General features: G+C 42.8%; 1 protein-coding gene across 4 annotated transcripts in view; it reads left to right on the forward strand.

The window, feature by feature from the left end:
* The window catches only part of ATP2A3 (ATPase sarcoplasmic/endoplasmic reticulum Ca2+ transporting 3), a 158,914-nt gene that overhangs the window by 55,758 nt on the left and 78,964 nt on the right, over window positions 1–24,192 (forward strand). For all 4 annotated transcript variants that reach the window (XM_073315802.2, XM_073315798.2, XM_073315800.2 and 1 more), the window contains exons 2-3: window positions 15,210–15,227; window positions 16,961–17,043. Coding sequence is in view for 3 of the 4 variants with exons in the window: in XM_073315798.2 (XP_073171899.1) it covers window positions 15,210–15,227; window positions 16,961–17,043 (101 nt within the window). In the remaining variant the exon portion in view is untranslated. The remainder of the gene's footprint in view (window positions 1–15,209; window positions 15,228–16,960; window positions 17,044–24,192) is intronic.

The raw sequence follows: 24,192 nt of genomic DNA on the forward strand, positions 1-24,192 counted from the left end.
TGGTTCGGGTTCTGTAGTGTCCACACCAGAGTGTTGCTCTTTTAAGACTTCTGAAAGTATGCTCCACACCTCATCCCTCTCAAATTTTGGAAGGCACTTCAGATTCTTAAACCTTGGGTCGAGCGCTGTAGCTATCTTTGGAAATCTCACATTTGTACCTTCTTTGAGTTTTGTCAAATCTGCAGTGAAAGTGTCCTTAAAACAAACAACATGTGCTGGGTCGTCATCCCAGACTGCTATAACATGAAATATGTGGCAGAATGCAGGTAAAACACAGAGCAGGAGACACACAATTCTCCCTCAAGGAGTTCAGTCACAAATTTAATTAACACATTTTTCTAACTAGCATCATCAGCATGTCCTCTGGAATGGTGGCTGAAGCATGAAGGGGCATATGAATGTTTAGCATATCTGGTCCGTAAATACCTTGCAATGCCAGCTAGACAATGCCACGTGAACTCCTGTTCTCACTTTCAGGTGACATCGTAAATAAATAGTGGGCAGCATTATCTCCTGTAAATGTAAACAAACTTGTTTGTCTTAGTGATTGGCTGAACAAGAAGTAGGACTGAGTGGACTTGTAGGCTCTAAAGTTTTACATTGTTTTGTTTTTGAGTGCAGTTATGTAACAAAAAAAATCTACATTTGTAAGTTGCACTTCATGATGTCGAGATTGCATTACGGTATTGTATGAGGTGAATTTAAAAATACTATTTTATCATTTTTACAGTGCAAATATTTGTAATAAAAATAATAATATAAAGTGAGCACTGTATACGTCGTATTCTGTGTTGTAATTGAAATCAATATATTAGAAAATGTAGAAAAACATCCAAAAATATTTTAATAATTTCAATTGGTATTCTATTGTTCAACAGTGCGATGAAAACCGCAATGAATCACGATTACTTTTTTTGAGTTAATCGCGTGAGTTAACTGCGATTAATCGACAGCCCTAGTAAAAACAGATGCCCTGAAGCTGTGCATCAGCACATGCTATTAAAAGATGTGTTGAGTGCTACATTTTTAGAGGGTTGAGGTTCATCCTGAGTGTATAATAGGGCTTGCATGTGAGTCTGGAAGGCGCTGAGATAGCAGGAATGCTCTGGGCTTGGCTGAGGGTCAGTTGAGTGGTTGGGGTGGTAGGAAGGGATGTGCGATGCCCACACATGCTAATTCTAGTTCTCAGGGTTATGAGTTCCTCACTGTAATGAGTACTAGAAACAAAAGGGTTTTTCCAAACCAGTTCCTGGGGGGTGCCTCAAGCTGTTGAGTGGAAGATTTCTTCCCTAATGGGAAGAAGTGATGGAGGAAGCCCTTTCCAGGTTTGTAGCAAGACGACTCTGATGACCGGGTTGTCCATATACAATGTCTGTTTGGGTGGGTGTGTTTCCTAAGCTCACGGGAGAAGACCTACTGTCTAGATAAGTGTGTGTATTGGGGAGGGTGGTTCCATCATTTATAGCAGCACTGCTATCCACTTGTAGTGAGAATGGATAGTAAGACAACTTGCCCTCGAAGGGTGAGAGGGACGCTGCCGTTTATTTTCTGAGCCTCGCATTCAGATTTGAAATGGTCGCTTTCTATTTCTGCAGTAAACAAAGTGAACTGTGTCGCCTGGGGGCAATGGCACATGCCTCAGGAGGTGAAACAGCCAGACCCTAGAGGAGCTCTGAATGGTGCCTTAATGGTTCCATACAGAGAGCACAGATCCTGCGAGGGTGAACGCCGGCTGCTACGGGATTGTTACTTAAGAGTGCTGTGTGTGTAGAGGTGGGGAGGAGGGAGATACCAAATGGCTGGTTTGTTTGGCACCTTTCTCATTTGGAAGTTGTGGGGCTGAAAATCTTGTAGGTGAAACAATTATTCTCTCCCTCTGGAGAACAAATGTTCTTCAAAAGGGGGCCTAGGGGCATTAAAATCCTTGTTCTGGAAAGGTTTGCCAGCCTCACTACCTAGAGCCCGCTGCTGCTGTGAAATTAGCACTGAGCTAGCCCCTGTGATATGCCCACGTCACAGGGTTGTGTGCTCAAGGAGCTGCGTTTTGCAGTGCTTCAGGCTCAACCCAAAACTCTCCTTTATCTGGGCACGGGGATAATCTCTCTCCTTGCTGTGCTGGAACCCAGATCATTTCACACCATACTGGCAGAACATGTGTTCTGTTAGAGACTGTGTTATTGTTAGAGACAGTAAGGGATCAGATGGGGACAATGTCAGTGGTGTTTCACTGATGTTCAGGAGACCTGGTGTGGTTTTGAGTTTCTTGTTCCCTGAGCTAATGGACATAGACTTATCCTGCAGGAGAAGGAACAAGTGATCCAGTCAATTAATTACCAAACACTACCAGTGGGGTTACGAGTGGCCCAGTGGGAAGACCATGGCTGCTACCATAGTGGAGAGGGAAGTATTGTGGCAGTCTTGGCTGGTATTGACATCTGGTAAATTTAAATACTAAATTTTGGGGAAGCAGCATGGCCTGGTGAATTGGGCACTGAAGTGAAACGGACCTTGGCAAGTGTCATCCTCCCTCTCTGCCTCGGTTTCCCCCACCTGTAAAATAGGGATGATCAGTCTCACCTATTGTAAATTTCTCTGAGCTTTATGGGTGAAACTTGCTATGCTGTTTGTTATTTGAATAGCTTAGATATCTGGGAGTGACCCCTTTAGCCAAAACAGAAAATTCAAATACAGCGCAGTAGGCCAAAGACTGACTATGCTATGATTGGGTGTGGGATGGGAGAGCAGTAAGGACGTTTAACTGTAAAATACTTCCTGAAAAACAATAAGAGTAGTCACCTGAGTCCAGGCATTCTCAACCACTTTCATAGCATGGATTGCATCTTCATCCATCTTGGAATAAACCCGGTCCTGCTGCAGGTCTGCACTTCACTCTCGGTGGCATATCAGTTTGGCTCTACCCCATTGCAGTTCTACCTTGAATAAATGCTGCTTCAAAGGTGCAATGGGTCCTGGACACCAGCTGCGATTGATCTCAAGCTGGTGATGTCAGTTTGGGGAGGATCAGAGTTCAAGCTCCAGGTGTGCACAAAAAAGAAGTTATAAGACAGTAAATTTGATGCTGTGATTTTTGGATGGGGGGGGGGGGTTGTATATTGGGAACGCCTTCCTCAAACACTCCAAACTGGGACCACCTGACGCTGATGAGGCGCAGCAATTTTGAAGACCATTTGAGTAAGCTTGTGCGTTATAGCGCACTTAGAAAACCCATCTGTTCAACTGTAAGCAAGTCTTAACCTTAACTAGAGCAGACCTTCTGCTCTGTTATAATCTTGAGATTGTCTAATGGACAACTCCCCTCCATTCACCATCATGTAACATCTCTGTGGCAACTACAGCAACCGCTTGTCGAAAAGTAATATTCAGAAAGTATTTATGTTGTTTTTAGCTGTCTCTTAATGAAAGTAGGCAGATGAAAAAGTGAGGAGCCAGCTGCTTGTGGACCAACCAGCTTTCCACAGTCCCTCAGCAAGTACTCTGCAGATCACTGGTGGTCCAGGGACCATGGTTTGAGAACCATTACTCTACTCTAATTCTGGTATAGTCCTATTCCTAGTACTGTATATTTTGGTGCACTATGCAGAAGTTAAAGTATACATTCAGGTAGAACAAATACAAATCAATAAACCCCAACCTCCACTAAAGTGAGAGAGCTACTAACACTCACGGTTTAGTAGTAATTGGACCATAGTTTACGTTAATCATCGACGTTTTACTATGTAGTGTATATTCTTGGGTCATCATATGATGGTGTCTGTCTTGGGAGGGGAACTTAACTGGTGATTGTGGGTTTACAGTGTGGACTGAGGATATGTGTTGTGTTGTATATGCCCTAGAGCAATGGATGGACAAATTTTAAATAACCTTAAATGAGATCTTCTTTGTGTTTTGTCTTATTTAACACTGCTTGAGGTTGTAGTTGCTCTTGAACTGTCACATCCCCAGACACTTCTTTTCTAATGTGAAATATTCATGTGTTTTCCATATGTTCATAGTACAGTATTCAGTTAACTTCTTCTTTAATGCAAGCAAGCTTGCTGTTGCGGTTTGTAATTTCTTCACCGAATGTAGGTAGCTTGGGTTTCCAAGCTACAAGCCCTAGTCTTGGTGTCTGCTTACCAGTCAGTAGCAAACAAAACAAGCTTCCTTTTATGCAACCAACTTCATCTTGGACTGTTTCCCCTCCCTCCCCCAGCCCTGCCCTGCAGAAATGCATGGGAGAGAACCCTACAAGCAGAGATGAAGGCATCTGATAGGGTGTCAGCATTTCCTGTGTGAATCGAATCTCCATCCCATTCTGTTACACTTCTGCTTTGTGACTACCGGTGTTTACTGTACAAGGGCTTTCTCGTTAAATGGCTAACTTGATGCTGTGGTATCCCTTATCTCTTTCTTTCTCCGGTGTGCAATAACAAACGTGATTCTTGCTGCTGCTTCTGAGAGGCCCTGTAAGCCTTTCTCCCCTCCCTACTCAAACTGCAGCTCAGGAACAAGTGCTTTCCGCATGTGACCCTACAGAAGTGAATCAGCTCTAAGGTGCAGAATGTACTCTTGTCTGCCCTGCCCTGCCAGCCTACTACGTTAAAAGGAAAGTGCAGAGAAAAGCATTTGTGTGGGTCTCCCCTGGAGTTTTCAACCTGGGTGTGGCTCACAGAGTGGCTCACAGCATGGCTGGGAGCACCTATTTATCAAACATTCCCAGCAAGTGGCAGAGTTCTGAAATATGCAGGGTGGTTCCTCAAATGAACTCCCCAGGAGAAGAATCAAAGATTTTTCCACTCTGGAGCCAGCCTTGCAGCTTTCTGTGTTCCAGGTGACACCGCAGCATTCAAGAGACCTGAGAGTGTAAAAGTTCCACTGGAGAAAATGTTATGGGGAACAACCCTGCGCTGGCCCTGGGGAAGCACTGCTGATCTAGTGTTCTTTTCCATCTGGTGCCACTGAGCCTAATTCTCTTTTCACATTGGTGTAAATCAAGAGTAACTCCACTGAAGTCAGCAGAACTTCACCAGCATAAAATGTGTGGGTGTGACACAAGAATGACTATTTCCAGACAAAAAACTACATTAGAATGGAGTTAAAGGTGAGAGTAATTTACAGGGGGGAAAGCATTTGATAGGGGTATTATGGTTGTCCCCAATCCGAGCATTATAAACCAAGGAAATTCAGAATTAAGTTTTCACTTAAAAGAAACCCAAACATGGTAAGAGGTATACAGGTAAGGCACTCAGATTACCTTAACTCTGCCCTGAAGTAACACTACAATTGTGATTGTCGTGTGTTTATCCCAGATTAATTTAAACCAATTTTTAAAGATACACTAGATTTTTTTTTTTTAATATCCTCCCTCCCAAATAGCATCACTGTAGGGTGCTATTCCCTGTAACTCAGGTGAAACTACAGGAGGTGATGAATAGCGGAACTCCTCTGTGTCTTCAAGTTGGATATTCTCCAAACAGGTGATCAGCCGAACTTGCTTTTAAAACAGACCGGCAAAGGGTTTTAAAGCTAGTGAAATCCATCAAATGCTTTCTCAAGAGCGCAGAGTGAAAAGCTGCCAGTCTGAAATTGTGTAAGCTGTCACTGCAGTTTGAAACACAGCAGATTATCTTTTGTGATGCGTTTTTGAGCCTAAGTGTGGGTAGAAATTTAGTTGGTTAAAATAACAATTTATGTTTCATGGAGTCTTGACGAATAACTGTGTCCCAGAATGGTGCTGTCTGGTTTTCTGTTCTGTGTCATGTATAGGGTGCTGTACCCTGGCTGATGATAGTTTGGGGATTCTTGTTCTTTTAATTGACCTCCTGTTTTTGCAGGTTTTTTCCACCTTGATTTTGGCAGAATCTAGAAAATGAGGCATGTATCATTTAGTGCAATATAAAAGGAACTGATTCAACCATTCCCTTCCCCTTTCAAAAACTGAAAACCTTACAACATGAGAAATATGGCCTACAGAAAGCTAGTCGTAGCAGATAGATAAGCACCATTCTGGTAGCTGATGAACATCTACGCTCACGTACCTTGGCGAGAGGGGCCAGAGTCGAGCCAGTAAAATCCTTGTCTTTCACTGTACACTATTCCTACAACACAGTGATTTGACTTGAATGCTACAGGTACTCCAGCCCAAGGTCAGGTCCCTTCTTACTGCCTCACTAACTGTTTTCTTTAAGCTTGGGTGAAGGACTGGAGGATGATGGCCTTTGTCATCTTCCTTCCTGTGGTGGTGGATATGAATTTAATGAGGTGAAAGGTACCAAACCAACAGCCACCCTCTCAGTAGTCCACAGAGCAGGTACGTTAGCAGGGCAGTATGTCTTTATGGTCCACGTGTGAGCTATACAGTGGCAATTAATTTTGACTTTACCTTTGACGAAGTTAGAGGGGTGGTGGTAGTGAGAAACTGAGCGCAGGTCTGTGAAGCGAATGCATTGGGATAGAGAAGAAGGGCATTGTGGGATTACCACTCTATAGGGCTTTGTGGGGATAATCTTGATATGTTCCTAGTTTCACCTTGTGACAGCAGAAATACCTCCCATATGGGAAGGATAATTGATTCTTAAGGATATTTCTAAGAAGGGGCAGGAGAGAGAGACTTCTTAAAATAATCTTGTCTACGGGAGACAATGTGGTTTAGTGGACAGAGCACTGAAACAAGACTTGAAGACCTGGGTCCTATTCCTGGCTCTGTTACTGACCTGCTGGGGGACCTTTGGCAGGTCACTTCCCCTCTCTGTGCTTCCCCATTGTGTAAAATGGGACTAGTGATACTTTATCCAGTGCTTTTGAGGTTTATGGATAAAAAGTGCTATATGAAAGCTAAGGAGTAGTATGCACCACGGGGTCCTGGCACGGGACTGGGGTCCCTAGGTGCTACTGCAGTACATGCGATTTAAGAAAAAAACCCTAGTAGACTTTGTTTAGGGAGGTAAAGCAAAGCAACCCTCTAGATTGGAGCTTTTTCAACCTCCTGATATACGTTTATTTCTTGTGCTAGTGCTGTTCTTCTTCCCCATGCCACAGAACATCTCACCAGAACCCTTTCCTCTGTGTGTATCACCAGATGGAATTCCAGGCCATGTTGTCCACGCTTTGCTTTGCCAAAGCAGTCTGTTGGATGCAACCCAGATTCAGTCTCCTTCTCGTCACCTGAGCGTTGTGCCCTTACTCCTTTCTGTTGCCAGCCTGAGGGTGTCCATCCCGGAAAGGCAGCTTATTTGGATTGGCAAAGGACTGAACTTTTAACATAGTAGCAGTATTCTGAGTGTCAGCTCCAAATCTGCCCAGGATAACCAGTCTCTTTAGATGCCCTTAGAGGAGGTCATGTCAATATTTTGCAGTTCAATGAGTGCAGCCGTTATTCCATGCGTGTTGGGACGGTGGGAAGCAGAGAAATCCAAAGTGACAAGTAAGTGGCAAATCCTTAATAATCCCTCTGGGTATCCAGAGTAATGATATTAAACATGAGGAAACTCTGTTGGTACTCCTATGGCTGCCCAATACTCAGAATGCTATTTTAACCTAGTGTAACTGGACATGGAATCCTGCAGGGCCTCACAGAATTGCAAAACATGGACATGTAAGAGAACCCTTAAGGCGTCACCTATTTGCTCAGTTTGTCTTTTTAAATTGGCCTGACTTTTAAAAGCTATTTTGATTGTTTTGCGAGGTGAAGTGGGGAAGCTCAGCATATCAGCTCTGGTCACCTTTACTGTGGTCTCCTGGCATGGTTTATGCAATAAACTCGTACAATATTAAAGTTCCACATTTCCTGCAAGGGAGTGTCTTTGTTTTATAGGCTGTCAATATTATTTTATGGGATTCCCTCTCTAGGGCAGGTGGAATATGAAGACTCCAGGACAGTAGCCCCTATACTACTGAATGAAATGACTTGCAGGAGATAATTACAACCATTCCCATTAGGAAAGAAATTGTGCCCGGCATTGTAAAGAATTACCCACCTCTTCGTTCTTGTGTTTGAAATTGGTCTGTAATTTGTTGGCGCTGCTAACCAAAGCTTTTTATTATCTTTTTAAACCAGATGGCAAAATGTGTCCCTTCTGTGTGCGTGAGAGAAGAGAAGGTGGCAGAACAGTTTGTCCTGCCCTGAGAAACACTTATAAAGGAAAAACGTGCATGGTCAGCACTATGACTAAGCAAAGGCAAAGAGAAGTCTATTCTTACTCTGTAGGGCAATTTGGAAAATTGAAAGGGCACAGTCTGGGTGACGAATGGTGATTTACGTTTTTAGATTCTGAGAAGCAGTCTGATTTATACCTTATAATTTCTTCCCTCAGTACGATTATGGAAGATTATGGGCCTAGGAGACCCAGTCACAGATCAGAATCCCTTTGCACTAGGTGCTATACAAACAGAACAAAATTTTCCAAGAAAATGATTTTTCAACAGAAAATGTAGTTTCTGCAAAATCCCTAATTTTTTTAAAAATTTTCCAATGGAAAATCAACATGCAGGTCAAACTGATCCAAAATGAAATATTTCATCTAAATATTTTGGTTTGTTGAACTGACCCAATAGGTTTTGCTTAGAGTCCGTTCAGTAGGGAGCAGCATTTCCTGAAGTGTGACATTGCCTCATGGGAGTTGCCGTTCTGGATGTTTCATGTCCTATTGTTCCCTGTGGGACAGGCTCTGTGGCTGGGCTATATCTCCCATGATGCACCAGGCAGTCGCCTCTCTGATAGCTATGTATGGTGGGTCATGGGAGTCAATAACTACAGTGCATCATGGAATGTGCATTGAAGCCTGATGCCTAGAGGACCATGGGGTACAAAGCATTCAGAACTAGAGCTCCCATGGGGCAGTGTGGCACTATATAGAAATACAGTTTAATATTGACCTGCCTCCAAATTAAACGTTTTGTTTTGCAAATACTGAAACTTTTTGTTTTGATAAAAATGTCCAAAACAAAACATTTTGATATTTCCATATTGAAATTTTTGAGATCATCTTATTCTACAGAAAACTTCAATATTTTGGCCTTTCATCATGGTTCAGGATGGGGGGGGGGAAATATCTGAATTTTCCACAGGACAGAAATTCCAGGTTTCACTCAGATGGTTAACGCTACCTGGGCAGCTCAAAAATTGGGCTCCTTTTGTTTGCTAGGACCCATTTTGAAGGTAACAATTGAAAAACGTGAGGGCTGATTCTCTCGAGTTTCTCTCCCTCTTTCCCCAAATTTAGGTTTCTTTTGGGCACTACGTACAGAAGCTCTGGTGGCTTCTGTGACTCAGCAGCACCTGCATTGCCTTAAATTCGTAGCCGTGAAATTCTAGTTGTTTGGAACAGGCTTCCTTCAATCCCTCCGTTTTCCTGTGCGTGCTTCACTGAGCTAAAGAAGAACTGTGCTGATCACTTGTTCCGTCCATTGAGTGCCCATGTGGCCATGCAGCCATGGGGTAGTGGTCAGAGGGGCGGATGAGCCTCAGCAACTTTTCTTATTCTTGCTGTTGATTTCAATGGGAGCCAGGTGCCCTCCACTCTTTGACCTGAGTGGCAGCTGAAGGCTGGGGTCACGGGTGGGTGTGTCAGGCAATAATTATTTAATGACAGTAAGGTGTTGAGAGTCAAAAAGTTAGAGATTCATAACTGTTAAAACACACATTGTCAACATCACATGTCAAAATATACAAAGTAAAGATCCCTAAATCAAACTCTGATTTCTCGATCAGCATTTTTCTTGTTTTGTGTATCTGTTAATTTTTATGGTTCTAGATGAACATTTTTTTCGTTGCTTTGCATGTGTATGGTGAAATGAATGTTTGCCGACATTTACTGATAAAAATCAGATCCCTCCAAGCCTAAGTGTAATGGTTTGCAGGGGGTGAAGTTAGGTTAGGAAAGTCATCACAATAACAAAGTTTCTGCCTCTGTTACTAGTAAGACCTGATGCTGTAATTGAAAAGTTGAATAAGTTTAATTTTTTTTTGGTCCTTTACTCTTTGCATTTCTTTGAATGAAAATAGACAATGGAAAATAGATTAGTTGGTTTCACTTCCTGGTTCTCATTCACCAGCTCTGTGCTGTTGCTGCTGTATGAAGATATAGAGTTCATAATCTAGGTTTGAGTCACCTTTTACTTTATCTAAACCTAGCCTTAATTTGCCGTTAGAGTAATTCAAGCACATTTGGCTGAAATCAGGCCTGGTGAAACTCCATTGAACTTACACCAGAGACAAATTTGGTCCATTAATTGGTATCAGTGAGTACCAGGGCTTGGAAGGAAAGCTTGTGTTTGCTGTCAGTTACCTATTTCAGTGCTTCACTATTAACAAAAATATCAGGCTGAAGACTAGGGTTGTCTCTCTCAAGGCCCACTGAATGTAGATGTGACTCAATCCCTTAGTCGTCTTTGAAAATTTCAATCAAAATAATTGGTATTTAATTACATGGAACTTTGATTTTTATTCTGATGTGCAAACAGTGTAGTACGAAAAGTGGAAGGAACAGCCTATTGCTGAGGGAGTTGATCGGGCATTGGAATGGGAATCCAGACATCTGGCTCCTATTCCCAATTGCCACTTAGCTGCTGTGGCCATGAGCAAGGCTCTTCTATTTGTCTGTCTTATCTAGTTAGATTATAAGGTCTTCAAGGCCGGGACTGTGTTTCACTATGTGTATGTACAGGTCCCCTAGCACAATGGGGTCCCAACCTTGATGGCAGTGCCCAAGCACTACCATACTATAGATAAATAACATTGATTCTTTGCTGGCTTATCAAATCTTGATTCCACAGGCTGAATTCTAGTTTGTGACACTGATGCAAACCGAGGAAGTCGGTGAGCCAAATCCCTGCCATCACTCCCCCAGCTTAACCTATGATATGAATCTACTAAGAAACCAACTCTTGAAAATGCAGAAAATTGTTTGCTCTGAAAGACTCTGCTGGAAGAGTTTGATAAGCCCTGAAAAGTCCCATCCTTGCTCTCAAACAGCCATCAGCTAGCGACTCCAGTATGCACATTCCAATCTTCCTTTGTACAAAAATATGTTACTGCAGTTTGGGTTTTTTTAGTGAACGTTTTCAGCGCTGGTCGTTTTTGTTCATCCTATGTTTAAAAAAAAAGGGTGTGACCCTTAGGTTTATAGCTGAACTTTAGGTTCAAGGGTGTTTGGATTTGTGTTTGTGTTTGACTCCTCTGTAATCTGGATATTACCTCTGTCCTCTCAATTCTCATCTTGCAATGTTTGTCCCCACGCCCCCTCTGTCCTTAAGTTTTATGGGGAGAACTCAGAACTCAAGTGCACTGAATACTTGTATACCACAGGGAGTGTAGTATAAATACCTAGCTAGACAGTGCGTGAGGGTGTCTGGCTTTGTCATATTACCTATCTTGCTCAGTTCTACTTGCTTCCTCCACAGAAGGCGAAATCGAAGCTTGCATGAGATGTTTTTGTTCATTTCGTTCAAAAAGATTCTTCCCTCTGAAATGTGTCTGCAGTTGTGAGTCACCAGTGCTTTGCTATGAAATGAGAATTCATTCACTGAATGCTAATGATATTTTTTTAAAAAAAAAAAAGAGACAGCGTGAGAGAATAAATGCCTTGGCTACCGCTGAGAGAGAGTGATCCAGCCATTTGCATGAAAAATTCAATGCCCCTTCCTCCTCCTCAGTGGAAGCACTGATACTTGTCTGGGATGAAACTAACTATGCTTTAGTGGACCAAACTTGTACTGTGGTGACCCCCCCAATGTTGAACTCTGCACCTTGGTGAATCCCTTTCGTCTTTCAGGAGCTGCCTGAAACATTATTAATGTGGACCCTGGTGTAGAATGGTTTCCCAGCTCCCAACCCAGGCTGAAATGTGTGCATGCAATTAAATTAGAGCACCCAGTCTTACGGCCTTTTGACAGCAAGCTGCAGGATCTAGGGAAAGTTGAAGAATTGGGATGTGCCTCTTGCCTTTCCCCCAGCTCAGACAGTTTTCCTCTGTCCTCCCTTGGGAGCCCATCTGCCATCTGGACCGTATTCCCCTGCCTTCATCATTATTAGCTAGAAGTACTTTGTCCTGCTGGCTGTAATGTGGCAAACTGTGGCAAGTGTATGCAGTGTGGGCTCCGCCAGGCTTCTACATAGCTCTGTCAAACTACGCAAAATCCCATAGAAACCTTCACAGTGCACTGCGGGGGAGTCTAGTACAGTCTAGCAGAAGCCACTGTTCTTCCTGATCCCCTATCTCATTACAGGGCTGTCTGCTGCATATAGAGAAAATTCTAAACATGAGTCAACCTTAGGTAGTGTTCGCTCCTCCCAGCCCCAGGTGTGAAATGCAACAGAGAAAGTTATTGTAACCCCTGGATGGCCAGAAAAAAATAAAAATGTTAAGGCTTTACAATTCATTGTCTTTGGACTTCCCAGAGCTAGAAGTCAGTGCTCTGTGTGCCATTGGAAAGCTCGTTTTCTGGTTGAGTAAATCCCTGAGGGAACTGGCACGTGAAGTGGGCAAAAGTGAGTGATAAATACATTTATAACTCAGCTCTGCAATTTATCACTTGGAGGTCACCTCTGCACTTATAAGCCTGTGTGCGCCTGTGCGTGTATGAACTGAAAATCTTACTTTTGGAAATCTGTCATATATAACTAGGGTTTTTGGGTGCCGAACTAGGGTTTTTGGGTGCTGGACTAGAGGTGTTTTGGAGGTGCCTGACTTCCAGAGCATGGGTGCTCAGAAATTTCTGAAAACTGGCCCTTTTCATATGGTTCAAGTAAGGCACACAAAATCACAGGCCACTTGTGAAAACCATGGCGTGTGTGTGTGTGTATATATGCCAAGATTCATTCTCTAATGTGTGTGCATGCATATAAATATATAGACTATAAACAAAATAATTTGGCTGTGGGTGGGAGTATATAATTGCAACACATGATATTGCATTGCCCTATACCTACCCCATTATTCCAGCTGAGTGTGGAAACATTAGACTATTATATCTATGAGGGAACTTCCTTTCCTGTTGCATTACCGCAGTTAAATATTTTCATTCTTAGAAATATGTGAGAAGTCTCTGAAGCTTGTAGTCTATCCTGTAAATCTTTATCAGGCGATTTCAGATTAGGAGCTTTTTTCCTTTCAGGCTTTTATTTTCACCTTGGGGCAGTTATCAGTTTTGCTTGCCAAGATTAAGATGCAAAGCTTTGCTCTGGTTGAGAGATCAGTCAGGGACTGTGTTCCTTAGAACTGACAGATATACCTTGGAATGGTGGAACAGCAGGTGACTGGTTAAAGCTGGGGAGTACCCTGGATTGCTAAGGGAGCTCAGGGCATCTGTTGAATATGAGTATTTGTAGGGGCTGCCTGTGGGAATTCTCTTCTGCAGGTGCCCAGAAGTGACCGATAGTAACATCAGTGACCCAGCCAGTTGTAGGTATTGCAAGGGGTGGCGTTTAAGTGTAAAAAGAGAGGTGGGGGAAAAGGGCTGATGACCAAATAAAATAGTCAAAATATATGGTTGAAGGTACTGGAGAGCAGCCTATCGTGAATACTGAAGCCAGTATAATTAGTGACTTATGCAAACTCACTGGTGTTTATGGTTACCTTGCCCTTCCATGCCCTGTTCGTCTGCTCATCCACTGATTGCATATTGTCAAAATGCTAGGCTGTGAGCTCTCTGGAACTGTTTTTGCACTACTTTTTTGTACAATGGCTAGCATGACGAGGCCCTGATTTGAGACCTGCAGACGCTATTGCAACAGAAATGATCAGTAATAAAGGGGGAGGTTGTTAGCACCAACTGGCATTTGTACATTCCAGACCTATCAAAATACTAGTGAGACTGGGGGAGAGAGAGGTGCCTCTCTAAAAGAGGTAGCAGGGACACTTGAACTGTTTTTCAAATAGTCTCAGCATTTCAGACCCAGAGGAATCGTATTTATTTGGAGCGCACAGTCTCAAAGTGCCTCAGTTCTCCTCCTGTAAAGTGATGATGGTACTTCTCTGTCTCACAGGTGTGTTGAGGATAAAGTCCATGTGCATGTGTGAGATACACCAATGATATGCTAAAACCTAGACAGACAGAGTTGTGTAAGACCAGAAGCTGGCAATGGGACTCCTTTCTAACCGATGGGAGTTTGAAAAGTGTTGGCCTAATTCTGCTCTCATTGAATTCCAGGGGTAAAACTCCCACTGGAGCAGTGTTAGGTCAACCTTGAGTTCTTTTAAAAATGTCACCTTTATCTTCTCTGTTGTACTCAAAGGAGGGAAAAACAGAGCTAGTCTGGGAAGGAAAGTATAAGTGACAGAAATAAATAAATAAAATTAATTCCCTTCTGATCAGTTGTCGTCGTTCCGCCCCCACCCTGGACAAAGGCAGCCAAGCTACATACTTCATTAATCTCTTAAATCTCAAAATCTTAATTTGTTAACCCATAGATTCTGTTAAAATAATAATGCTTGTGAGAGGTATTGTAACTGACAACTCTTCTGATGTGGGACTGTTTTCAATACAAGCTGGATTTCCAAATGTCTTGCAGGCCGTCAAGGTTTCAGGCTAATGAGGATCTATTCAGTGTAATTAATAGTCTGTCAGGGAATGTGACTCTATCTTGGATAATGGAGTTTTGGATAATTGAGGTTGAACTGTATGAGCAAAGTGAGGGCTAGGCAGTTTAGTCTCTTGTCAGGGTTGTCAAGTTTGAAAGAAGATGTATATTTTATTGAAATCCAGTAACCTCTGAGTAATTCCAACTCTCTGCTCTGACCCCTGTGCCTTTGCCTGGTTGCACTGTCAGGGGGAAATGGAGACTGGCTTTTTGTTCTTTAAAACAAATGTTAGGAAGAGCAAAGGAGAAACGCAGACACTACTGGGAAGAATTATCTTGGGGTAGAAAAGAAAATGAATTCCAGTTTGGTCTCTAAAATGCATAATGTTCTCCATTCAACCAGCGTCCCGGGGGGATCATACATCTCACCTCTCTTCCTTAAGATTTGTTAGGCTGTCTCTTGTTGTGTTTGGTACATAGATGCCTTTTTTGCACCCTTTCCAAAGTTCTTGGGGCCTCAGATGTGTATAAATGAAAATATGTGGTTTTCACAAAGCTTTCTAGTCTAACCACTCAACCAGTTTGTTTCCAATGCTGAATTCTTGTGTCTGTTTCCAGATCAATAATATCTATTCTTTTTCTTTTCTCTCCTACCATGTATGTTTTTTGGCATGTTGGTGGAAATCTGCAGAACTCCCTGCTGAAGAAGGTAGGTGGAATTATATTGGCTCTGCTTTTTCTTTTTCGACCTTCCCTTCACTCTTGGAGCATGTCTTTAGATATTCTGGGTGGGGACCTTAGTGTCAGCTAGTCCAATGGAGACTGCTGGGCAGCTCACAAAGGACCTGATTCAATGCCCATGGGAATATTTTGCATTGGGCTCTTCTTTAAGCCCATGGAGAGAGTTGGAGGCCTAAGAACAACCCCAGTTACACAGAGGCAAAACATACCTGTGTGAGAATTAGGAGGGGAAAGAAAGATGACTTCACACTCTTGGGTGATGCTGTCTAGAATTTTGAGCTTGAAAATTGTCTCATAAAGGAATTTTTTTTTACTTCTTGATTCTGATACAGCAAATTTTGGTAAAAGATCATTCTATGGAACTGTTAAAAAGTAGCTCCTATGCGTACAGAGCAACCTGACCTGCAAGGCATCCTAAGCTAGACCAGTGCATATCTACTATAATAATAATACTACTTTACATTTACGTAGCACCTGTAACCTGTGGTTCCAAAAGCATTGCATAAAGATGATAAGCTTATACTCATTGTGCAGGTGAGTAAATTGAGCCCCAAGAGGTTTAAGGGACTCCCCATGTGTCATATAGTGAGTCAAAGACATTCAAAAATAGAATGCAGAAATGCTGACTTAGGTCCAGATCCTCAAAGGTATTTAGGTACCTAACTCTCATTGGTTTCAATGGGAATTAGACCGTAGCTCCCTGCTCTGATCGCTAGACTGTTGGTTCTCAGATAAAAAGGCATCTATTGTACACTGCTTTGTTGGGGATTATGAAGCAGGGTGGTGAAACCTTTTAAGTGTAAGAAGAATGGATGTCTTCAACACTAACAAGCATTTATACATCCTGTAAGTTGAGCACGTGCAGTTTTCCAAAACTACATAAATGAAGGGAAGGGGGCTCAATGTTAGTCCCTTTAGTTAAAACAAAACAAAACATGCAAACAAACTTAGTTTGGGGGAGGATTCATGTCTGATGATGTTTAGATAGGTCAAATTTTGGCTGTGAAAATCCTTCATGCTATCCCTTGAAAGGTGAGTTATATTACTCCAGAAATTAGAGCAATGCATAGCTCTGCAATGGCAGGCAGGGACCTCAGTTCCACCCAAACTAAAACCTTGGGCTTTTCAAAGTGTGTGAATCTTTTTTTTTTTTTCTTTTAAACCCAGGAAACTTCAGGTGCATCAGTTTTTAGTGATATCCCTGTGCACAGGGCCATTGTCTACTAACCATCTGTGATCGCCACCAGGAAACACTGCCTTGTTTCTTGGCTGCCTCCTTCCATCCCCATTTGTCTTCTGCTTAGCCCCTGGCAAGGGCTTGTAATTCATGCTGGTGGAGCTTAGCATGATCCGGTCAGGCATCGGTATGGCTGCCACACGCTCACCTTGGAGTTGAGCTGGCAATGATACGAGTCCTGATTCAGGACAGCACTTAGCATATGTTTTACATTAGGCACGTGGTTGAGTCCCATCGACTTCAGTGGAGCGTAGGCATATATTTAAGTGTGGTCCTGAATAGGGGGTTCTTTCTTCAGTCAAGCCCACAGTGAGTCATGCCAGTAATTCTAACGCAAGCGGGTCCAACCTCAAAGCATAGCACAGAACCCTTGCACCCAAACAGGCTTAGTATCTTGAGCTCTCCCAAGTTCATTTTCAGCACCTGTGTAGCGCTTATGGTGCTTCCATATTTTGTTTTGCTAGGAAAGTCGCTCTGGGAGCTGGTGCTGGAGCAGTTTGAAGATCTCCTTGTGCGCATTCTTCTCTTGGCTGCAGTTGTGTCATTTGTAAGTATCCTCCTCTCCTCTGTATGTGTAATGCTCCCAAATAAACAAATACCAGTCAGCATTGTCTGTGCTCTAAAAGCAGACAGTGGTTGATGCTCCCTCTATGCACTCGCAAAGGTCCTGACTATAGTGGAACTGATGCTGCATCAGGGAAACAGGATTTGGAGGAAGTCTGTGAAAGTGAGTGAAAAGTATACAGAAAGGAGGTATGGGGTAGCACTTCTGGATTCGTTGTCAGGCACTCTCTTTGGAACCAAAGGACCACCAGGAGCAAGATCTGCTGCAACCTCAGAACTGCAGCAGCAGCCATGTGACTCAGATGGCTAGGGGGCAGAGGATTCCTACCCCAATATAAATCTGCAGATAAATTTAGCCCAAAAGAAGGTACAAGATAGACCGAGTATTGCACTTTAATCAGACCAGGTATATGGGATGCTAAGTGACTCTAGGTGCTTTACAAAGCAGTTATACCAGCAGTGCAGCGACTGTGCAGATAACTGACAGTAGCTTGCACACAGCTTTGATGTTAGGGAATACTGATCAAGCCACTTACGTTATCCCAAAATTTCCTGGGTTCTTTAAATTTCACACTGAATTCTGTTGGAGATGGGCAGAAGGACGTCAGGGGTATAAGTGCCACTAACTGAGCCACATGTTGTATGCTCAAAGCCAATCCCAATAACATCCACCAAATTAGAAACCCTACAGCATCTATGTACCTTGAAACTTGGCTATTATCAGGTTCTCCCATTGAGTTTAATGATAATTTGGCAAATTTAAACCTTTGATCCAGATAATTCATTCTGAAAATTCATGTCAGACTTCTAAAAAGCCACAGCTGTTTAGCTGTGTATGTTTCACATGTGCTGTAATTAAGTTCCTTCCAAACTAGTTCAATAGCTGCCCAGTTAGAAGACTGCGAGCCCATTCATTTAACGAGGTATCACTTTCTACTGTACTTGTGGCTCTCTGGCTAGTTCCTGCAGAATAGCAAAGTACTGTGGTGTAGTGGGAGACAGTGCAGAGGACAAGGCACTGCACTAAGTCGGGAGACAAAGGCTATATACGCAGCTCAACCACTGACCTGCTGTGTAATCTTGGATAAAGCACTTCACCTTGATAGTCATTCATTTTAAGGCCAGAACAGACTACTGTGATCATCTAGTCTGGCCTGCATAAACTTCCCTGAATTAATTCCTGCTTCAAGTCCTGATAGCTGTGGTTGGACTCAAGAATATCTTTTAGAAAAACACACTTTCTTGATTTTAAAATGTCCAGTGATGGGGAATCCACCACAACCTTTGGTGAGTTGTTCCAGAGGTTGTTTACCCTCACTGTTAATAAATTGTACCTTAGTTTTCGTTTGAATGTATCTAGCTTCCACTTGCACCCTTTGGATCTCGTTATACCTTTGTCTGCTAGATTGAAGAGCCCTCTGTTATCAAATGTCTGTTCCCCATATGGGTATTTGTACACTGTGATCAAGTCAGCCCCAGTTGAATTTGAGATCACATTGTGCTAGATGCTGTACACGCGAAATAAAATACAGTGCTTGCCCAAAGAGTCTACAATCTCAACTGCATGCAATTCAGGAAATATAATTATGAAACATGAATACAGCACAAAAGATCTATAATCCGTAGGAATTTTAACAGGAGTGCTAAAACCCGTGTGATGGAGGAGCCACAGCAGAAAGTATTTTGAGTTGCTCAGCACTAAGTTAAGCTTGTTTTCCCCCCTGAGACGTTCAAGCTCTTTATAGTGACAGATCCAAGAATATGAGCTGCTCTGATGAGTGAGCATGGCAGGCAAATCAGTACATTTATTTAACCATGTGAATGTAGAATTAATATACAAGCATGGTTTTGAATAGGTGTTGAACAAGAGTAAAGGAGGACAGGATGTGTGTTTAAAGTAGTAGGCAAAGCTGCAACCAAAGAAAAGTTAATATGCAAAGAGACACAAATGACATGAATAGATGTGGTAGTTTTTTGTGACAGCTGCAGAGGTTCTGCATTCTCTAAAGTCCCAATTTAGCAACGCATTTAAGCATATCGTCACTGTAAGGACGTGCTCAAGTGCTTTGCCGATTTGGGGCCTGAGCAGCCTGCCCCTGAAGTCATTTGGGCAATCTCAATTTTGAACCACTGAGTCTCCACATTTTATTCTTCATTTTTCTCTTTTAATGGTCTCTTGTCTGTTAAAATTTCCTTTTACAGGCCATTAGCCCTGTGTGCAGACTCCAAGGTTAAGATGGCACCTATAATTCTGTTGCATACACAGATTTTCCCCTTATTTCTTGCTAAAAGTTCCAAGTTTCTGCATGAAAAGATCATAAGATTGTATTTGGCATCTCCCATTGAGCTCAGATGTTGCTTAGTAGGTGATGTTCTGCTGCAAGACTTGTGTAAGAAACTAAATTCAGCTTCCCTTGTGAGTTGCGTGAAAACCGTTGTACCCAAGCTAGATAAAATTAGCCACGGAGAGTCTGTCTTCACTGCAGAGTTAACCTGGGCTCTTACTTGGTGGTTGTCCTTAACCAAGCTTCTGTCCACACACAGAAACTTCTGACCTAAGTTGTTTGGTGCTTTCAACCTGGGGTAGCTGGCTATCCTGGGCTATAGACTAAAGCCTGAATGCTGCTTTTCACTTTGGCTGGTAACCAGCCCACTTTGCAGTGAGGAGACCGGCTAAACCAGTCGAGTGGTGATGGTCCTTCAGTGCCTTCTCACAATTCCCCCTGTATGCCCAGAAGGACAGACAAGTTCTCCCACAATTTGTTAGGAAAGAATCATATTGCGGCTCAGCTTATTGAAGTGCTAAGAACCAAGGGATGTACCCCCAGAAGGCCTCATGACACATGGGGGAAGTACAGAGACACTGTGGCCTCACGAACTTAAATGTGGCTTTATAGTGTTGCTGCTCACACCTGGGCTAAGCTAGCCTGGGTGCCCTGATCCACGTGCCAATCACCTGAGTTAACTCTGCAGCGAATACATCCTTAGTGCCAGGAAAAGTGTGCATAGGATAAAAAGAATGGAGGGTTGATCTGATCTTCCACATAGCAGAAGATTCAATGACTTGTTCCGTTCTTCTATTCCCGAGTGTCAGGAATCTATAAGGAGGAGTGGACTGCATTTTTGGAAGGGTAGGAAAGAAGTAGTATGCGAAATCTTTGAAGCTTTACCTGTATACCTAAAAGAACATTTTTTTTTTGTTATGAACAGGCATCTCCATGATGTTGTGTGTGACTCTCTTCTTATGTTGAATGAAGGGGTGGAAGTGGGCTGTTTCTCCTTGAAGAGCTGTCTATTGGAAGAGAGGGTGGAAGGATTTAGGACAGGGGGAACAGACGGGGATTCCAGGTATTACGGAGCTCTGTATGGAGGGGAGAGATACAAAGAAGACTGTTAGGGATGCACCTTGGGCATAGTGGAAAGAGAAGAACAGAGTGACTGGGTGCTGGACTTTGGGTTCCTGTGGGGAGATGCAGAGCTATTCTGCTGTTTCTCACAAATAGCTGGATCAGAAGGGTCTGTGGAGCTCCAGCTCTGGTACATAAAAGGCTTGAGTGGCTTTCTGAAAAAGAAAGATCTAGAGGGAGGGATGTGAAGCCTGGCTGAGAAAAATGCCCTTTTTTATGTTGGCAAGTACAATCTTGCGGCGGGGCTGTAGTTAAGAACACAGGCAGAGTGCAAGAAAAAGGGTGAGGTTTATTGTTAAACAATACCCGGTGGTGTGATGATGTGGGAACTCTTCCTGTTCACAGATTGTGTAGGTCATTGGAGGTGAGACAGGGAACTTCTTATATAAGTGAAGCTAATATTAAAATTCCACATATTAATCAATATTCCGATCTAAACAGCAGGGACCAAATCCATGCATCTGTATGTATCAAGGAAGGAGGAGTCCTGAAATTGTTTACAAAATCTGTATGTTTGGACCCTCTTGCTTTGAAATAAAGCCTTTCTCTTGACAGTTTAATGTCTAGATGTGTCAAAGCCACTTTAATGCTAGTCAGAGGCATTAAATTTTTAATTTAAAAATCCAGCATTTTACATTATTTTTCTCCAGATAGATTCTTGAGTTGGAATTTCAGCATTATGCCATCGTGTGTAGGAGTTGCTCTTACACCTGCTGTTAGCTTAGTTGAGCCTGTTCTGTTTAAAGAGCCTATTGATGCCAAAATCATGAGTGAATGAGAGTTTGAGATATTGAAACAAACTCCACCTTCTCACTGTTGTGAATTTTGTCATTTTAGGAAAGGGATTTAATGGCATGGCTGAGTCTAATGCTATTTAGATAGCATAAATTTATCTTCCCTTTAAACTTCTACTGCAGAAAATGTTGTGATATCAGCCAAGAAGCCCTGACTGCAATTGGGGTTCCATAATAGCACAAATGCATAGTAAGACAGTCCTTGTTCTGAAGATCTTGCATAGACAAGACATCAAAGGGTGGGAGGAGAAACTGTGGCACAGAGGAGGGAAGTGACCTGTCACATAGTAGGTCACTGGCAGAGCTGGGACTAAAACCTAGGTCGTCTCTCTCTCTTCTGTCTTATCCACTAAATTATGTGCCTCCCCAAAATGTAGGGTGTAATTTACTTGACACCAATAACAAAATGTAGTTTTTAATTTCTCTGTACCTTAATATGTTATGTATTTTTGAGGATTTCAGTGTGGAAGTATAGATTCTAGTTGACGTATGAATGGCTTTTGTTATTCTTAGCTATTATGGAGTACTTCTTCATCCATAGATCCCAAATCACTTTAGAAAGATGGGTATGTAGATCATTTCCACTTTAGAAATGAGGAAAACGTCTTGCTGCTAGAGAAAATAAATTTTAGACTAATTCTGGGCATCCACAATGTAGCTTGATGTCTGTGGATCATGACACATTTTCTTTAATGACATAGCTATGGTAGGGCCATGTGTCTTTCAAGCTGAGGTTTCAGCTGTCACTACAGGTGATCCAACGAAAGCTTGGCATGCTTATCTGACCTCACCCGAGCTTGTTTGGGCATGCAGGAGACAACATGGTTTAGCAGTTAGATCAGGGCACAAGAAGTCAGAAATCCCCAGTTCTGTTCTTGGTTCTGCTCTGACTTTCTGACAGATCTTGGGAAGTTGCTTCACTTCTTTGAGGCAATTTCCCTCCTCCTGTGAGAGTACTGTAAAGTGCTGCAGGGCACTGTAAATGTGCAGAATGTTTATTCAAAATGAGATGGCAGTCTTATGACAACAGGTTTTTCGATGAGATTTCTAGTACTTCCTGGACAGCTTGCAAACACCACCGGAACGGCTTGTGTGGGAAATTTTGGCACAGCAATGGAAAAATGGGAGCGCTGGATGGATTCTGGTTTGGGTTTGAGTTTTGGGAGAAGGATTTAGAGTTGGCTGGTTGTTAGCTCTACCTATCACTTTCTTCTTGGCAAGACTGGTAGATCTTTAATAGGAGTCTCTTCTCTCTCCGCTCTCCTTGTCGTCGTCCCCCCCGTAACCCCCCCCCCGCATTTAATTTTTCAGTGGAAAGCTTAAACGCCTGTGTTTATTTGCTGGGGTGGAATGTTGATTCATTAGCAAACCTCTTGCCAGATGCAAAGTGTTCTCTGTAACTGAGGCATGTATGCAAACTCGCCCTTCCGGTTTACGCATGCTGAAGCTTTACTAACGTGTAACCCTCCTCCTAGTGACCTCTCTCACATCTGTTGTTGTTCTGAACAAATATATAGTGAATCAGCACAAAGTCCATACATTAGCATAGCAGTTAGTCTATACAACACTGAGTAATCTGAATGCTGGCACTCTTGTTGATTCACTTGCTATCAATGGCACTTAGCTGTGTAGTGCAGACATAGCCTTTTAGCGACATGGGTGTGTTGCCACAGGCGTGCTGCTTAAAGTCGCACAGTGTAGCCACTGTTTGTCGGCTTTCCTGCAGACAAAAAACTTTTACCCACAGCGAGCAGCATTTGTGTTATCGGCAGAAGAGCGCTCCTGCCGACAACACGCTGTTCACACTGGCACTTGCCGCAGCAAAACTTTTGTCTTGCGGGGGGGGGGGGCGGGGTTTAACACCTCTGAAAGACAAAAGTGTTGTCGTTCAATTGCCAGTGTAGACATAGCCTTTGAAACTACATCGCTGATTCTTGTCATATTAGTGGTGCCTGGTACTGTATGGTGTCATTGATTTCACATACTTTCAGTGGTTCGTAGAACTACAGTGCTGGCTGCATTAGAAATGTCTAATATCACTGATCTTTTAGATGCTCTCTGGGTAGTATGAAAAACTCGTGGCTATCTCTTTAAGGCATGTTGTCAGGCCAGATTTGCCTCCACATTTAGATTCTGTACAACTGAGCTTTAGAAAACCTGCTCTTGTGATTAACTTTGGTGTGTGTTTATTTTTTCTTTATGGTGGTTCATTCTTTGAATGCAGAAAATGACAATTTAGGGCCTGCGTTAAGAGAATGACATGCAGGTTAGGCGACTATATCGTGCTCTGTTGCTGCTGGTTTTGCTGCTGAATAAGGGACTTTCCTGTAAAGGCTCCAGGTGGCATGTCTGAAAAGCTAAAGCAGTCATAGAGTCTCAGGACCTGACTTAGAGAAAGATTGCACGCACAAAAGTGCATGACCATTTGCATGCCTAATTTGTATGTGTTACGGCTTATGTAATGGCAGCAATTGCACGTGCCAGTGACCACATCCAGCTGGTAATCTGCATGGGCAGTACTTGAAAACCAATCCTGATGATTGGGATTGTGAATGACAGTTGCTGTAAAACCTGCACATGGTGCTGGGGATTTTAGTGGGACTTTCAGCTTTGGCCTTCATCTTCCTTGCTTCAGTCAGCTAAACTCCAGGCTTTTGCAAAATCAAGGCAATGAGGTGGGGGGGCGTTGATGTAACTGGAAGGGGAACTCTGTAATCATAACTAGGATGTCACAGCTACTTCCTTGAGCTATAATCAATAATTCAGTGTCCCTCTGCTTTCAAAGGTGCTTGATTCTCAGATATTTGTTTAGTTCAGCACAAATGAATACTCATTTGGATGTGCTATCTCAGTCATCAAAGCAGGAAAGGACAGTGAGCTGGGAACTCGTGTTCTGATTCCTGAACTGCCTCTGACTGATTTAGGGACCCT

This window comes from Lepidochelys kempii, chromosome 17, assembly GCF_965140285.1.
Source record: "Lepidochelys kempii isolate rLepKem1 chromosome 17, rLepKem1.hap1, whole genome shotgun sequence".
In the NCBI taxonomy this organism is placed as follows: Eukaryota; Metazoa; Chordata; order Testudines; family Cheloniidae; genus Lepidochelys; species Lepidochelys kempii.